The sequence below is a fragment of the Acinonyx jubatus genome, chromosome A2 (assembly GCF_027475565.1).
Source record: "Acinonyx jubatus isolate Ajub_Pintada_27869175 chromosome A2, VMU_Ajub_asm_v1.0, whole genome shotgun sequence".
NCBI lineage: Eukaryota > Metazoa > Chordata > Mammalia > Carnivora > Felidae > Acinonyx > Acinonyx jubatus.
The window spans coordinates 22,973,135-22,991,325 of NC_069383.1; the positions used below are offsets into that span (position 1 = coordinate 22,973,135).

An 18,191-nucleotide genomic window follows, 5' to 3' on the forward strand; every position below is an offset into this window, starting at 1 on the left:
GAGATCAAGGGCACCTGGGTGGCTCAAAGATTGAAGCGTCCGACTTGGGCTCTGGTCATGATCTTACAGTTGGTAAGTTCCAGTCCCATGTCAGGCTCTGTGCTGACAGCTTGGAGCTGGTTTTGGGTTCTGTGTCTCCCTTTCTCTCTGCCTCTCCCCAACTTGGATCTGTCTCTCAAAAATAAAACATTAAAAAAAAAACTTAAAAAAAAAAAACCAAGAAAACAAGTGAGATCATGATCTAGGCCGAAATCAAGAGTCAGACACTTAATCAACTGAGCCACCCAGGCACCCCTTTCTTTTTTTTTTTCAAAAATTTTCGATGTTTATTTATTTATTTTGAGAGAGGGCTGACCCTTTCTGTTGATACCTTTTTCTTTATATATATAAATACATTCAGTTTGGCTCCTTCAGATGGCTTGCACACCTTTCTTCCTGGTCACTATGTGCTGATACTGAGTTGAGCTTTGGAGGCCATCTTAATTTCATGTGTTTGGACAAAACGCCCTACAGCCACTACATAAGAACAAAGGACTAATCTCCCCTTGGGTTCAGCTGGCGTCACTACCTCCTGAAAACAGCCTTTCCCTTCCCACCCTCCTGGGTTAGGAGCACCTTCTTTAAGCCTCCTTTGCATCCTCTGGGTAACTCTTATGGTAATACTCACTGGTAATTGCTTGCTTGTCAGTTTCCTACTGAAGCCTGAGCTATCTGAGGGCAGATACCCTCTAATTTTCAGATCCCACTGTCTAGCGTAGTGCCTGGCACCCATTCATATTATTTATTTATTTTTATTTTTTCACGTTATTCCTTTAGCTAGAATTTGTTGAGCACTCATTTTTGCCAGGCAGAGAACAAGTCAGATAAGGTTCCTGCCCTCTTGGAACTTGAATTCTGTTGGAGGTGAGGGAGGTTTTAAACAGACAAAGTAGTACTTTTGATAAGACCTACAAGGAAATGGACATAAGTAGAGAATAACTGGGGGTCTGTTGGAGTGTGTAATCCAGGTGATCAGAAAGGTATCTGAGGAAGTGGCGTTTGAGACGCACCATAAAGGATACTCAGAGGAAGCAAGCTGTCTGTAGACACAGAGGAGTCAGGGCCAGCTGGGAGAAGTAGCCATTGCAAAGACGCTGAGGAGGGGGAGAGCTTGTTGTGTTTCAGGAAATGAAAGAAGACCAGTGTGGCTGGAAAGGCAGAGAGGAAGAATGTGTTACGAATAGGTCTTTGTAATAATAACATGTCTCCTGGCTGTTGTGAGGGTTCTGAGTTAGTACAAAAGGCTTAGAACAGTACTCAGCCTATTTGAGTGCTAACCGAGATAGCTGTGAATACATGTGTCTAAAAAGGGGAAGTAGCAATTTAAAAAATTGGGAAGGGGCTGCACCGGCATAGAAGTTGGGCAGAATGCCATTTGGGGAACAAGTTATAGGTTAATAAGCCCGTCATTAGTAATTGCTGACATCAATATAATAAGGGCCTAAGCATTTACATGTAAAACGTCACTTGTGTATTTAACACTTGAGATGCAAGAGATGTAATTTCAGTTTTGTGTCTTAGTAACCAGGGCGGACTAGATTGTAGGTGTGTCCTGTGAAAGCTGCAGATACGGTTTTTGGAATATTAATAATAACAAATACTGAGCCTTGCCTTAATCTTGTATTTACTATACTCCTTTTTTACATCAGGAAAACCAAGGCACACAGAGGTTTAAGTGACCTGCCTGAGACCGTCTGGCAAGTAAATGATCAAGCTGAGATGCGCATTAATGAGTCCACTCCTCTAACCACTAGAATTCTGAACTTATTTTCTTGTGAAGTCTCTGTTCTTGGGGGAAAAAAAAAGCCCTCTTCTTCTGGGGTAGGGTAGCTCTGAAACCGGGTGATTTTTGTGACACTAAGTAGAGAGGTGACTGGGCCTTAGGACTTCCTTGGTGTTCTGTCTCTAACACGTGATTCTGCAGTCCTGGATTTTACGTCTAGATAGTGCAAATGTTGAATATTTTCTATTTATTTTAAAGTGATGTTAGTGGTTCCTTTTTCACAGAGAAATTCTTAATTACTGCTGGGCACATTGCAGTCAGGAATTGATCCCTTTCTGGCTTCCTTCTGTCAACCAGTATATTCATGAGTCACCTTCCTTTGCCACCTAGCCAGCAAATGCTTAGGGATTGGAGTACATGTTACCCAATCGAGCCAAAGAGTGAGAAAAGTAAATTCGTGAGGGGAATACATTCAAATATGAATATTCGTCTTGATGTGTTTAAACCTGTTGAGACAGTTCTGTCAGAGTTGAGGGACAGATTAATGATAGATATATTGGTTTCTTGTTTGCTTAATTTTTTAAGGCAGTCATTATTTCCTTGGGAAAAAATACTGAAAAGAAAAAAACCTGGTCATACAACACTATATGTCGCTGCAGTGAGTAATATTTACATGGTCCTTAATAATGTAATCTCTGAATGTTAGTTTGATCAACAGTGGTGTTATACATTTGTTCCATGGATAGGGAGAGGGAATGTGGGGGTAAGGTGAAAATCCTGATATTCTATAGTGAGAAAGTCTTTTGATAATATTTGTAACCAGAAAATCAAATAATATGTAGATATATGGAAAATAAATACCATTTTATATGTTTGAATTATTTCCTATTAGATCTCTTGTTTTAAGGAGTCAAGAGTAAACTATGGCTTCTAATAAATTAGAGATTTAACTTTATTTCATATAATGTTAAGTATCTTTTACTGAGATTTTGTGTAAATCTGTATAAATCTTTTGTGAGTATTCATTATTTTTTTTAATGTTCATTTATTTTTAAGAGAGGGAGAGAGCATAAGCAGAGGAAGGGCAGAGAGAGAGGGGAGACAGGATCCAAAGCGGGCTCTGTGCTGACAGCAGAGAGCCTAATGTGGAGCTCGAACCCACGAGCCGCAAGATCATGCATGACCTGAGTGAAGTCGGACATCCAACCCACTGAGCCACCCAGGCGCCCTGAGTATTTATTATTTTGTATGCTGTGAGAGCAAAAGTAGTTTGGTAAAAGGAGATATTTAAAATATCAGGTCTACCCTAGAAATAAGAAATTAACCTCACATTCTATTTGGGGCATAGATATAGAAGTGCAAATGCTTTGTATATTTAGAGAAGTAGGTAAGATACTATTCCTGTCACTTAATTAAATGATGCCATGTCAGACTAAACTCTTCCCTTCTTTTCACCTTTTCGTGCCCAGGTTCTGGAGTTAATCTGTCTTATGGGTTAAGTGAGATTTAATTGGCTAGTCTGGTCTTTGAGATAGCTAACCAAGGGTGTTTCATGTCTTAGTGTGTTCTTGTTCATAAATCCTGAAGGGCCATCCTCACATGAAGGTGCCGTGTTAGGCAAGAAGTAAGGTCAGTAGAGTGGATCTTTTTCCCTTGGGTGACCCAGCCAGGGTTGCAGTTGAGTTGGTGAACAGCATGAGAGAACAAGAGCCCTGGGCAGTTTGAGCTACAGATGGCGATTGGGGTAGTGTCTAAAGATAATGAATTTTGTTTCACTGTAAAAGCGTTAATGCCAGTGTTGGTGAGGGTGTGAGGAAACCAGGTTGGCTCTTAGGATGATGGTTAGAAAGTAGCTGGAGGCAGTCTTTTTGAAGGACATTTATCACAATTAGGTATATATCCCTTTGACCCAGAAGTTCCACTTGTAGAAACTGCAAACAGAAACTTGAAAAACTATATCAACAGGCATGTACTGGAGTGTTCTTTGTGACGTCGTAGTAGCAAAAAGCTGACCATAAACTACCAGTTCACTAATGGATGATTAAATTATGGTACTTTGATACCATGCGAGCATTAAAAGGGGGGATGGCTTAGATCTCTGTGTACTGATCAAGATGTCCTCCACGTATTCCACGGAGAGAGGTGTTTACACAACAGTTTACACTTGTGTGTCTGTGATGATATGAATGTGTATATATAAAATAAACTGGTTTATCTGGGCAGTGAGACTAGCGGGTTAGGGGATGGGAAGGCCATGTTGGGCCCCACTCACATTTTAAAAGACAGTTTAGGGAAAAGACCTACAAGTCAGTGCTTCACCAGAGGAGGTTGTTCAGTTGTATTGAGAGGTGCACTCAGAACAGCACTCTGCCCTGTGGTGTGGCACCCGAACCTATCAGTCCTGTTTGACCCCGTGGTACGAACATGAGAGAGGGAAACTTAATAGTTTTGTCACCTTTTCAACGCCAGATTTTCTTCTATATATACACCCACTGTTGTGTGTGTCTAGGTTTGTTTTCTCTTGTTTTGCTATATTTGATTTTTTTTCACATTGCTTAATTATTCAGGAAGCACGCCTTGTGAGAAATTTGATTTTTAATTTCCTCCCTGGACCTCATAACAATACAGCTTTTATTCTCATACTGTTTGTGCATATTTAATACTCAAACTTTTTTACTTTAAATTATTAGACTAGCTTCCCTATCCTTACTTACCACTTCCATACCTCTTAATTGTACCTGGCAATCAATTAAAAAAAGTTTTTTTAATGTTTATTTCTTTTTCAAAAAAAAAATTTTAATGTTTGGTTTTTGAGAGACAGAGTGCGAGTGGGGGAGGGGCAGAGAGAGAGGGAGACACGGAATCCAAAGCAGGATCCAGGCTCCGAGCTGTCAGCACAGAGCCCGAGGCGGGGCTTGAACTTGTGAGCTGTGAGATCATGGCCTGAGCTAAAGTCAGATGCTCAACTGACTGAGCCACCCAGGCACCCCTGTGTTTATTTTCGATAGAGAGACAGAGTGTGAGCAGGGGAGAGGGGAGGGGCAGAGAGAGAGATAGACACACACACACACACAGAATCTGAAGCAGGCACCAGGCTCTGAGCTGTCAGCACAGAGCCCGACACGAGGCTCGAACCTATGAACTGTGAGATTATGACCTGAGCCGAAGTTGGGCGCTCAACTGACTGAGCCACCCAGGCGCCCCAGACCTGTTACTTATCTCTTTATATGTGTATTGCTTTAAAAAGCCTGAGTTTGTGCCGCTGTCTTCCCTCATTTAATTTTTATGAAATCGAGGTTAAGGTGTTACTAATATTTGACACCTGCTATGCCTAATGAATGTGGAGCTGCAAAGTGGACAGCAGGTGTTGGTCCTTCATGTTCTGGAAAAGAACTAGGGAATCAAGAGGTCCTTCTGACCAGAGCTTTAGAGCAATGATTTATAATGGCAAACTAATGGTTTGTACGTGCATGTGTGTTCTTTTCCCCCTTTCCTTTGGGTTTATAGGCATTCATATTTGAATTTCAAAGAACTTGCTTTAAGAAATTCTTGAGATTATTGATGTTGTAAAATTACTGTGGGGGATTCTTGGTCTCCAGAGACACAAACGCATAATTAGACAGTATGGAGAAGGAAAGGAGGAAGAGTCGTGGCCTGGGTTATGGACGTGGATCTTTCCATAAGTAGCTCCATGACTTTGAGATGTGTTGACTGCTTCATAAAAAGGAAAGGTTGGGGGCACCTGGGACTGTCCAATTCTTGGTTTTGGCTCAGGTCTTGATACCACAGTTTGGTTCGTGAGATAGAGCCCTGAGTCGGGCTCTGCACCGACAGCATGGAGCCTGCCTGGGATTCTCTCTCCCCCATCTCTGCACCCCACCCACATGCACACACGCGCGTTTTCTCTCTCAAAATAAATAAACATTAAAAAAAAAAAAAAAGGAATGACCGCATGCCTAAAATCTCTTCCTGCTCGTTTTCTGTGATCCATTGTTTTTCACTTTTCTATAATCTTCATCTGTAGAATGGGTACCACTGCTTGTATTTGTTAATTTTTATACAACACTTTGCAGTTGTAATATACTATATGTCACTTGGAGAGTGGCAAAGAATATATTTCCTTTAAAAATGTCACTGCTGGAGGGGTGCCTTGGTGGTTCAGTCTGTTAAGTGTCTGACTTTGGCTTAGGTCATGATCTCACAGTTGGTGAGTTTGAAGAATCCTCTCTCTCTGCCCTCCCCCCCGCCCCTTGTGCTCTCTTTGTCTCTCAAAAATAAACATTAAAGAAAAAAAAAGTCACTGCTGAGGCACCTGGCTGGCTCAGTAGAGCATGCGACTCCTGATCTCAGGGTAATGAGTTTAAGCCCCATGTTGGCCATAGAGCTTACTTCAAAAAAAAAAAAAAAAAAAAGTCACTGCTTACTGTAAATGATTCACATATGCTTTAAGTATGTCTGTGGGTAGGGATTATTAAACAATTCTGTTTTCATTGAGTGATATGGTAGTCTACGTGTCAAGTATTAGGGTAAAAACTGCTCTGCTGTATTGAAAACAAAGGAAGTAAAGTTTTCAAAGATGTTCAGAGAAGAGAAGAACATTGGAAGCATGAAATGCCAAAGATACTGCATAAAGCCATATTAAATTTAGCTTAATAATACTTACTGAGAAGCCCCTCCCACTATGACCTAGGGACTGTTGATGGCACATTGAAGAAGCATACAGCCCAGAAGGGGAGATGGCATGTTTTTTTAAATAGATAGTTGCATGAGGATTTTGCAGAGGGCCACTGGACTATTTGCATGTTTCTGTATCATTTATGGGGAAATTACATGTTGTCTTTGACTTCACAAAGTTTTCAAGTTCAGGTGCTATTGTCATCCTTAAGGTTGTGATTCATTTGTTTTTCTCCTCTAGTCTCCTGTGATTAGGTAGTCTGCCTTTGGAATGACAGGGTTCTTTCTGTTAGCTTCTCTGACATGTGGATAGTGGTTTCATCTGCCTCCAAACTGAAAACAGGAAAGGTGGAAGTTGTGATTAGGTACCAGTATCTTTTAATGTGTCCTACTCCTAAAATTTTTCCAAAAATCGTTTTTTAAACCATTTTTCTGGAAAAGTGTTTAAGGATTTTCATTGTGAACTTGATGTCTGGGGTGTCTTCTGTCTCGAGAATCTTTTAAGTCCTCATTTTTTCTCCACAGTTCAAAGCTCTATTCTAAATATATGGATGTTTGACTAGTTCCCTCACAGTGCATGTCAACCTTCCAGAGAGGTAGAGTGTAGCTAAATATATACAATCTTCTGATTTAAAAAAGGAAGAAGAGGAAATGGTAGGTATTGGAAATTAAATAAAAGTAAATAATTTTGTTTTATTATGAAATTTTTCAAGTGTGCACAAAATGAAAGATGAGTTCACTGAGTCTCTGTCACTTAAAACTTTGCAGTTATCAGGACTTTCTCACATTTCTCGTTTTCTTCTCTATGAAATATTTTAGGGCAAATCCCAGACATTGTTGTCATTAACAACTACATAAATCAGTTGGTCCCTCTTAAAAATAGGGACATTTTCTTAAAGAGCCATAATATCCTTATCATGCTTAAGATAATAAGCAATTCTCTGGGAAAATGATTTATTTTTAACATACTGTGTATTTTATCTTTGAATCAAGCTATAACAAATCATGAAAATTAAGCTTTTGATTAATCTTATGATTTAAGACTAATATACTATTTAGTTAATATATTGTTAATTTATGTATATGATTTCTGCATTTTTAATTAAAAGTAAACAAAATCCACAGTTGCCAGAATAGCAAAACAGTGAAGTTTATTAAAGAGCTATTTATATTTTATTGATAACCTTTTATTTTGAAAGTAAACAAAATGAACAGTTGCCATAAAATAGCAAAGCAGTAGAGTTTTTTAAAGAGCTATTTATATTTTATTAATAATCTTCTAAATATTTTGAAGTGCTTAACTGGAATTCGAGCTTCTTAGAAAGTATATATTTTATTTCTGTTTTTTGTTTTCTTTTAGGTTTATGTATTTTCAGAGAGAGAGAGAGCACAAGTTGGGTAGGGGCGCAGTGGGGGGGTGTGTGTGGAGAGAATCCCAAGCAGACTCTTATGCTGTCAGCGCAGAGCCCCATGTGGGGCCCAAACTCACTAACCATGAGCTCAGGTCTGACCTGAGCCAAAGTTGGACACTTTAACCGACTGAGCCACCGAGGTGCCCCCATTTTACTTGTTTTGACTGGGGTTTTTTTGGTCTCAGGATGGCATCATTTTTCCATATTTTCCTTTGCTTTTCTATTGGGCTTTATAGGTCTGCTTTATTTTTTAGTGTTTATCTTTGAAGGAAAGAGAGAGTGTGAACAGGGGGTGAGGGGGTGTCAGAGAGAGACACACACACATACAGAATCCAAAACGGGCTCCAGGCTCTGAGCTGTCAGCCCAGAGCCCAATGCGGGGCTTGAACTCACGAACCGCTAGATCATGACCTGAGGTGAAGTCGGTCGCTTAACCGACTGAGCCACCCATGTGCCCCTATAGGTCTGCTTTATAAAACCTTTTTGTGGGGGGTGGAGTGGGGCTTAGATTTCCTGTATGTCTTTCTGATATATTTCCCTTTTCTAAAATCTATTAGAAAGAATTATTTTCTGTGACTTACGACTCTTAATTTTTCTTTGGAGTCTTTTACTTTATTATTTGGAACTCTGGAAGCCGAATAATGCATCCAGGAAAAGCTAAGTTATGATGATTTTCCCATTAAAAAAAATAACATTTACTTAGATCTTGCCAGTGTTTACTTTGGTTTCTGACATGGAAGCTTTAAATGAAAGCATAACACTTGAGGGAAAAAAATCTCTTCTAAGGCTAGTGTGATTTATAGTCTGCTGGGTGGTAATGAACATGCTTGCTGTTTAACCTTGTTATTACCCATTGAAATTTTTGACTATGTAAAAATTTTGAAACACACGCTACCTAAAAACATAGTACATGCTACCTTTTACCCCTTAGATAAAGTATCTTTATTCAGTATATCCTAGTAAGTTGTCAAAGTTTTTTGCTTTACAAGCTTCTGGAGAATACATACTTATTTTGAAAAGACTTTTTAAATAAGTGATCACTCAATCACTTAGGTTTCTGGCAGTTACAGTCAACTAATTTAGTTGTAAACCTGCAAACAAACAACTGGAAAAGTATATTGGGGCACCTGGGTGGCTCAGTCGGCTGAGCATCTGACTTCGGCTCAGGTCGTGATCTCGCAATTCATGAGTTCGAGCCCCCGCGTTGGGCTCTGGTGCTGACAGCTCGGAGCCTGGATCCTGCTTCAGATTCCGTGTCCCCCTTTCTCTCTGACCCACCCCTGCTTGTGCTCTGTCTCTCTCTGTCTTTCAAAAATGAATAAACATAAAAAAAAAAAATTTTAAGTGTATTTTATTTATTGGAGAATGTCTTTTTTAGAATTTTTTTTTCTTAATTAAATTTTATGGGGGCACCTGGGTGGATCAGTAGGTTAAGCATCTGACTGTTGATCTCAGCTCAGGTCTTGATCCTCAGGGTCATGAGTTTAAGCCCCGCATTGGCTTCCATGCCTACTTAAAAAAAATAAGTAAAAATTAAAAAAATTAAAAGTTCATAAACTTTGGTTATCTGATTTTGATAACCACCATAGATAACATTTTAAAGGATGGTAGCCCACTAACAGCTCTCAAACATAGCTAAAAACAAACCAAGGGGGATGCCTAGCTGGCTCCATGAGAAGGGTATGTGGCTCTTGATCTTGGGGTTGTGAGTTTGAGCCCCATGTTGGGGGTAGAGATTACTTAAAACAAAAAAACTTAGGAAAAGCACCTGCCAATGCCTCCATAACAGTATGGGAAGTTTCTATTTCACAAAATAAGCATATGCCTTGTTAGTTCCAGATGACGTCATTGTATTTTGTGGTGCCATATAGCAGCCATTATTCATAATGAAAACATCAAGAAAGGATGCTTGTTTTGTTTTAGTATTCTCAAGAATGTAGAAGAAAACTTAATTTTTTAGATATTAAAAAAGATTTTGCTTAAGTAAACTTTAGTTCTGTGGAAACTAATCTCTAGTCAGTTTTGTATATTTTTGACATTAAAAAAAATTGAATTCCTGAGGTGCCTGAGTGGCTCAGTCGGTTGAGCGTACGACTCTTGATATCAGTTCTGGTCATGATCCCAGGGTCCTGGGATCGAGCCCTGTATTGAGGTTCTCTCTCCCTCTGCCCCTCCTCCCCCACCCCCACCCCAAAATTTGAAATCCTGTTGTGTCAGATACTGGGCCAGGTACCTTTCTTTGTAGGTATTTTATTTCATTTCACCTTCAACAATCCTGGGAATGAGGTAGAAATCCCTCCTCAGTCACCCACTGCCCCCCCCCCCCTTTTTTTAAAGATTGGGAAATAAGCTGAGAGTTAAGTGATTTACAAGAATACTCCTTAAAAATTTTTTTTTCACTGTTTACTTATTTTTGAGAGATAGAGCATGAGCATGAGCCCCAAGCTATCAGCACAGAGCCTGATGTGAGGCTCGATGTGAGGCTCGAACTCAAACTGTAAGATCATGACCTGAGCCGAAGTTGGAAGCTTAACCGACTGAGCCACCCAGGGACCCCAAGGTGACTTTTTTTTTTTTTAACGTTTTTATTTTATTTTTGAAACAGAGAGAGACAGAGCATGAACGGGGGAGGGTCAGAGAGAGACGGAGACACAGAATCTGAAACAGGCTCCAGGCTCCAGGCTCTGAGCTGTCAGCCCAGAGCCCGACGCGGGGCTCGAACTCACGGACCGTGAGATCATGACCTGAGCCGAAGTCGGACGCTTAACCGACTGAGCCACCCAGGCGCCCCCCCCAAGGTGACTTTTTAAATCACAAGTGTTCATCTGCTTATAGTATATCGTTGCTTGGTTTATCCATTTATACTTCAAATTTTGTGTGTTCAAAACCGAACTTAGCATCTTCCATAAAAAATTTGTCCCTTCTGTCCTGTGTTCCACCTTGCCATTAATAGTATCACCTCTGCTGTCCGACAAGGCTACAACTATAGTCAGACCTCAGATTGGCAGTTTCAGGTCATGCCTGTCTTGCAACTTCATATGTTCATTTTATATAGTATTGATTGAGTCCCTACTATGTGCCAGGCACTCTTCTAGGCTCTAAGAATGCAGCAGTGAACAAACCAGAGAATCCTTGTCCTTACGAAGTTTGCATTGTGTAGTAGGAGACAAAGAGATAAATAAAATACATAGTATATTAATTAGTTGCTGGGAATGTAGCAGCCTGTGGTTGTAAGTAGAATGATCCCAGAAAGCTTCACTGAGAGACATTGGAGCACATGTGCTCTGTTTACATTTAGAAATGAGATTGACTTAGAAATCTGGTTTTTTGGTTTCCCACGAAAATGAGATACTCTAGCAGCACTGGAGCTGCTTTCTATCAGCTATGCTGTGTCTAGTCAGTTGCAAAGCCTGAGAAGTCTCTCTAATCTCTCCCATCATTCCCATGGTTGTTACCTTAGTTGAGGCCTTGAATGTTTCTTTTCTGCTCTTTTGCTTTAACTGTTTATCACCCCTTCAGCCAGTCCTACACACCACAGCTCAGGTATCTTTGTGTAAAGCACGGTTGCGTTCATCGTGCCTAGGAATACAAACTGTCTCTGTTCACTGTATAAAATCCATACTTTGGGGCCATTGATAATCTGGTCTTGGCTTACTTTCTTACACTCCCCATGGTCCACTCATCACAATAAAAACGTAGTGGTCCCCATTCTGTGGACATATCCTGTGCTTTTCTGGTTTTGTTTTAAATGCCTCTCCCACCTCTGCACATCCAAATCCCATACTGTTCTTAAGCCCTGTGTAAATCCATCTCTGTCTATACCTGCAAACTAGCAGAAATCTATTTCTGTAGACCGTAGTAGCACTTGGTGCAACCCTTTTTTACCTTTACTCTTTAATGTACAGATCTCCTGTTCCCTTGCTAAATTTTAAGCAGGTTCGTCCAAGAGTGGTTTGTGTTTGCCTTATGGCTCTTGTGTGTAGAATATTTAGTAAACCAACTTTTTAACAGAAATAAAGCCTGTGATCTTTTGTGGATTTAATAGATGCTAACAATATATTCTCCATAGCTCAGCACAATAGATTCCTGTCACTTCATGTGGAAAGCTTAAAATATTTTGGAGGGTGATACAGGGAATAAAATCGTCTGAGTTTAGGAAATATGACACCTGCATATTGTTTTGTTGATTGCTCTTGGCATTGTATTATTGTCTCCCAGATTGAGATAAATGATAAAAATATGCCCTTATTCTTTATATTTTATTTCATCACTGGCAGAAGGCTTTTTCCTTCCCTATTACTGCCTTTCATCCTTTTCCCCATGCTTATTTTCTTGATAGCTTTTATTTCTGTTTTCATTATTTCTCTTTTCTGTAAAAGTCCTCCCCTCTCCTAATAAAAAGAATACAAACCTTTAAAAGCCTTTTTTTTTTTAATTTAAACTTTCATCTCACCCAGGAGCCTCTGCTGTTGTACATGACCATTTTTCTTTACAGATGTACCTTTGTTTAAGGTATAAGTAATTATTGCCCAGAGGCTATTTGTCATAGGTATGCAAAAGCTATGCTCCTATTCCTTCTGAGTGGTTGAATTTTTCTTAGACATCCTTTTGAATTTCATTCATCTAGAATGTCACTTGTTGAGTTGCTACCTTGGCAGAGTATTCTTCTCATTTCAATAAGAAGTCTTTGTTCTTTTACGTACTGGATCATTTGCTGCCTTTTTCTTCCTCAGACTAAGTACTGGACCTCAGGAAAAAATGTTGGATTGTTTCATAAGCTTGCTTTTTTTTTTTTTTTCCTTTAAATGTTTGTTTATTTTGACGGGGGGAGAGAGCGCACACGAGAAGGGGAGAGGCAGAGAGCGGGGGAGACAGAGAATCTCAAGCAGGCTCTGCACTGCCAGCACAGAGCCTGACGTGGGGCTCAAGCCCATGAACTGTGAGATCGTGTGCTGAGCTGAAAGTAAAATCAGATGCATAACCGATTGAGCCACCCAGGTGCCCCGCCCCCCCCTTCATAAGCTTTTGAGAAACAGCTACAGCAGCTAAGTTCTTCTACACTGTTAGAACTTTTCTTATGGAAAATTTCAAACATAGAAGAACAATGTGGTGACTGCTCCCCCCTCCAGGCACCCATCATTCAGATTCAGTAATTCCTACCTCAAGGCTTCCGCCATTTCTTCTGTACCCCTTTCCTAACTCTGCCCATACTGGGTTATTTTAAGGCAAATTCTAGACATCATATAGCTTGGTTAGTAAATATTTCAGTGTACATCCCTAAAGGAGGATTCTCTATAAACATAACCCAATATTATTTTTGTGATACTTTGCACATTAATGGGTTCACAAGACACGCTGTGTTTTTATTAAGAATACCAGGTAGTAAATAAAGGTTGGCAAGTTTCTTCAACTTTCAGAATGTGATTAATCTCAAGGAGGGTTGGAAATAGACTGGTCTGAACATATATAGAGAAAGCCACACAGATTGCTTCTACTTTCTGTACAGAAGCACATTCTTCACCCCAGTCCCTTACTTCCATGGACACAGCTCAGGGAGGCCACCCTCATTTATTTTATAAGCTCATTATCAGTAAACTTAGGAAACAATGCTGTCTGATTCCTAGGTCTTTGACCTGTTAAGGTCAATCCTGTGGCACAGGCTTTTAGCCCTTGGCTCTCTTTCTGGAAAATTCCAGAACTATATAAAAATCATTTCTAAAATCCCGATAGACACGTTTTGCCAAGAATGTCAGTTATCTCTTGACAGTTTGGCATTAACCTTTAAATATTAGATTGTGTAATCATAATGCCATTCAGGGGAAATAAGGGGGTGGGTGGCTGGCATTTTAAAAGTGAAATGAACTTGGGTTCCTGGGAATGTTAATCATTATTCTACCAAAAATGCTGATAGTACTTAATAGTGAAATGCTAAGTAAGTAAAACGCAGTATTTTGCGAACAGCTTAGATCAGAGGTGAGTAAAATGTGGCTTTATGCGTTTGTTTAACATATTTTTACCAGAACAGTATCTGAAGGTTATTTTCTGCTTTTAAGCTTTGAAACTGAGAAAGTAATGAAGAAACCTTCTAGTGAGCTCCTGCCAGTGTACTAGCCTGATCAGAAATAGATCATTATTTTTGTCATTGTAACCTGCCTTCTCATTTGCCTTCCTTGCCCTTGACTTTGCAGCAGAGAGGAGAAAGAAACTCGCGGCCTCTACCATAAACACACATGGTAACAGCAGTCAAGTAATTTTATATTTTTTGTGGGCAAGTCAGTCATTCATGGTGATGAAATGGCTTATTTTTAATGCAGTGTTTTTCTTTCAACTAAACTTAAATTCTTTTTTTCCATCTGATTTAGTTGTCTGTACCATTCCAAGGCAGCATAAATTTAGCACAGCTTCTTCGTTTTACCAACTTGGTAGGAGTTTTAAAGGTTTCATTCAGCTTACTTGAGCTTTTCATATGAAATGGACTCTAAGAACTCTAATTCACTAATAATGTGTAACTAAAGACAGAGCCAGTATATCTGACGTGGAAGACCATACCAGGGATTGTGGGAAAGGGGAGGTTTGGAGCATTGATTTCCTTAAAAAAAATTTTTTTTAATGTTTATTTTTAATTTTTGAGAGAGAGAGAGAGAGCACAGGCAGGGAAGGGGCAGAGAGAGAAGGGTGCAGAGGATCCAAAGCGGGCTATATGCTGACAACAGAGGAGCCCAACACAGGGCTTGAACTCACCAATCGTGACATCATGACCTGAGCTGAAGTTGGGTGCTCAACCAAGTGAGCCACTCAGGCGTCCCCAGAGCATTGATTTCTAATCTCATTTTAACATGACTCTTTGGAGAGTAGATAAAAGCATGGGCTAACTCTCAAACAGGTCACAAAATGGAAGAAACCCAGATTTATTGCAGCCATGTAAAGGATAGAAATGATCTCAGTTTTCTAGAAGAGCCATCCATGTGGATAACAGAATGTTAAGTGATTAAGAGTAATTGCTGTCAGGGGCACCTGAGTGGCTCAGTCGGTTGAGCGTCCAACTTTGGCTCAGGTCATGATCACACGATTTGTGGGTTCCAGCCCCTCGTCGGGCTCTGTGCTGACAGGTTAGAGCCTGGAGCCTGCTTCTGATTCTGAGTCTCCCTCTCTCTTCGCCCCCCTCCCCCCCCCACATTCTCCTCTCTCTCAAAAATAAATATTTTAATCAGTGCTACTCATAGCAAGTTAGTTCTGGCTAATGAGGAATGCTGCTTCTACAGATTTTTATATTTAAAAAATTAGTTTATGACTTCTTTTGTTAAACTCATTTAAATTTCTGCCTTACTCTATTCTTTCATTATCCTTGTGAATTTATTTGGTTTTGTTTAATGACTGGGATATCTTTATCTGTACTACTTTATTCAGTTGACTACTACTGGATACCCCAAGCTGAGCAGAAACGTACATTGGAAGAGCTCTGGGTGGGGAGAGGGCATCAGTAAACACTAGTGAAATAAGAGAGTTGGACGCCTAAGCATCTGAGCCACCCAGGCGCCCCTAATTTCCATTTTTAAATTTCATATATTCCAGTAAACATATTTGCACGTTTCAGATATACTTTGACTTACTTTCAGTAAACTTTTGGTTAGACAATAGCATATATATACGAAAAATCGTTTTTGTAACTCAGTGATAAATGAAACAGTAATGGTTTAATCAGCACCCCAGAAATCCCCCTCAAACCACTTCCCGGTGCTCACAGTCTCCACTAGGGTAGCTACTATCCTGATGTCTGACACCGTTGATTTATTTAGTCTCTTTGAAATGTGTATGGCTGGAATCATATTGTGTCTACTCTTTGGTATCTGGTTTCTGTCACTGTCCTATCTGGGAGACTCATGCACTTAACATGTTGCAATTCATTTTTTATTGCTGTGCAGTATTCTGTTGGGTGACAACCGTAAGTCCTTTTTATTATTGGGGAGTCTCTGGGTCGTAACCTAATTTTTGGATTTGTAAGTAGCACCGTGAGCATCCTTGAACCTGTGTTTTGGTGATCACGGCTATACCTGACTATTGGGAGGGTGCACGTGTGGAGCTTTACCACGCCAGCGGTTTTCCAGGATGGTTGAAACTGTGTCACACTCCCACCAGCAGTTTCTGGTTATTTTTTTTATAAAATAACTTCATAAAAGGGAAATTTGAATAAAAGATAAATGCATTTTGAGTTTTGGAATATAGTGTTAAATTTACCCTCAGGAATACTAATTTGCATTCCACCGAACACGAGGTTTTCATCAGCTCTTTCCTCTTTATCAGTGTATAGTGGAAAAGAGTGGAAAATGTGTGATTTTTAAACTAATGAGTTGAAATTTTTTTGGCTTAATTATGCTCATTCAGTTTTCTTGGCTGTTCTTGTCTTTTCTTTGTCAAGGTGTTTCTCATGTTTCTTACTGCTTTGTAATAATCTTACATATTTTAATTCACACTTTTTGGTCATATGCTATAGTTTTTTTTCCTTCCTCGGTTGTCCTTTGTTTTAATTTTGCCTTTTATGGGGCGCCTGGGTGGCTCAGTCAGTTGAGTCTCATTTTCCCTCAGGTCTTGATCTCTGGGTCATGAGTTCAAGCCCTGCGTTCGGCTCCATGCCGGGCTTGATGCCTGCTTAAAAAAACGTATACATACCTATTTTTTTGTCTTTTACAATACAAAAGTTTTACATGTGTGTTTGTGCTTGTATCTGCTAACCTTTTCCTTTCTGGTTTCTGGCTTTGGTGTCGTTCTTAGGAAAGCCTTTTTGCCCCGAGATTATTTTTTTATTTTTAAGCGTTTATTTTTGAGAGAGCACAAGTGGGGGAGAGGCGGAGAGAGAGGGAGACACAGAATCTGAAGCAGGCTCCAGGCTCTGAGCTGTCAGCGCAGCTGAAGTCAGATGCTTAACCTACTGAGCCACCCAGGAGCCCCCAAGATTATTTTTTAAAAAGTCTGTTTTCTTCAAGGGCTTTATTGTGTTTAATTTTGTTTATTGTAACTAGGTTTAACTTACAACACAAGGTGCTCTTTTGGCTCTTTTGTTTGTTTTAAGACAATTTAAACCTGTTGTACGTTTATTTATTACATAAGCATTAGCTTTGGAATATTTTGCCAGGTGACAGAAGGTGACTAGTCAGGTAGAATTTACCCCAAAGCATCCATGAATGTCTCATTTGACCAAGCGAGAAATGAAGCCCATTTTACAATGTGGATACTATTTGAGTCCTTTCAGTGTGCATGTTATTAAAATAGTTTTCATTTAGAAAAGAATGAGATCAAAGTAGCATAAACTAAATTGTCTTGTTACATGTCTTCAGCGGAGATTGTTCAAGGCTCTTCAGCAAGGCACTTTCCCAAAAATACACCCAGCCCCTCTGTTTCGTGGCCCGTAGGACCACAAAATAAGAAAGCCAAATATGTAATTTCAAATCTTTTAAAAAGACCGTATTTCTTTATATAAGAGAATGTTTTTTTACATTTCTTTCAGTTCTCTTTCCCTTTGTGTAATAGTACATGTAATTAAAATGTAATTGGCATTGCTGACGGAGAAAGATAAGACCAGTTTATCATAACTGGTTGTTAGGGGTTTAGTTGTTGTTTAATTTCATTGTGAGATTTGAGGGCCCTCAGCACCTAAAATTCCTGAGTCATTGTTTGTTTGAACTACAAAACAGAAACATAAAACAGGTACATATTAAACCAGTAGCTCTCATTTCTGATTCGGGTTGGTTTGGTTCCTATAGCTGAACATTAGTACCTTAAAGAGGTGAGAGTCTCAGGGACAGGCAAGTTTTTGAGGAAGAGACCACAGAAGTGTTGCTCCTGTGAGGAGAGCCCTGGCATGCACCAGAACCCAGAGGCCAGTCTAAGGGGCAGAGAGATTTGGAAGGGAGAGAAAGCATAGGTGAAAGGAAATACTACAGACAACATTTTGGTTTTTGTTTTTTTAAATATCTTGCTGGTCTTTTGCATTTAACAGTACTTGTTAGCAAGGTGGCATCACTAATTATTTGATTATTCTCCAAGCCAGGGGGAGAACAGGTGGGGACTTGGCTTATTAGTAAATCCATAATTTTAGGAGCATGGCATTTACAGTTTAGGAGAATCAGTGCTATGCTGAGTATTTGAATTTGACTAAAGGGAATAATGGAGTTTACGTTAAAGGGTCACTGGGAGTAGGTTGGGGAAGAGAGCTCACAGAGGAGAGAAAAACTAAAACTAAGTGCCTGTTTTTCATTTATGTATATACATTATGTACATGCATTATATCCAATATACATTATGTATTGTATATACATATACACTATGTATATACAAAATGCAGTCTT

At 39.6% G+C, this 18,191-nt stretch overlaps 1 protein-coding gene across 6 annotated transcripts in view; it reads left to right on the plus strand.

Annotated features, from left to right (window-relative positions):
- The window catches only part of UBE2H (ubiquitin conjugating enzyme E2 H), a 101,442-nt gene that overhangs the window by 37,442 nt on the left and 45,809 nt on the right, over positions 1–18,191 (plus strand). For 2 of the 6 annotated variants that reach the window (XM_053218087.1, XM_053218086.1), the window contains exon 4: positions 14,037–14,081. The exons of 3 other annotated variants lie outside the window; for them this stretch is intronic. In XM_053218087.1, the coding sequence (XP_053074062.1) occupies positions 14,037–14,081 (45 nt within the window). Of the gene's footprint in view, positions 1–13,799; positions 13,822–14,036; positions 14,082–18,191 lie in introns of those variants that run through there. One more of the 6 variants, XM_053218088.1, reaches the window with a different exon arrangement.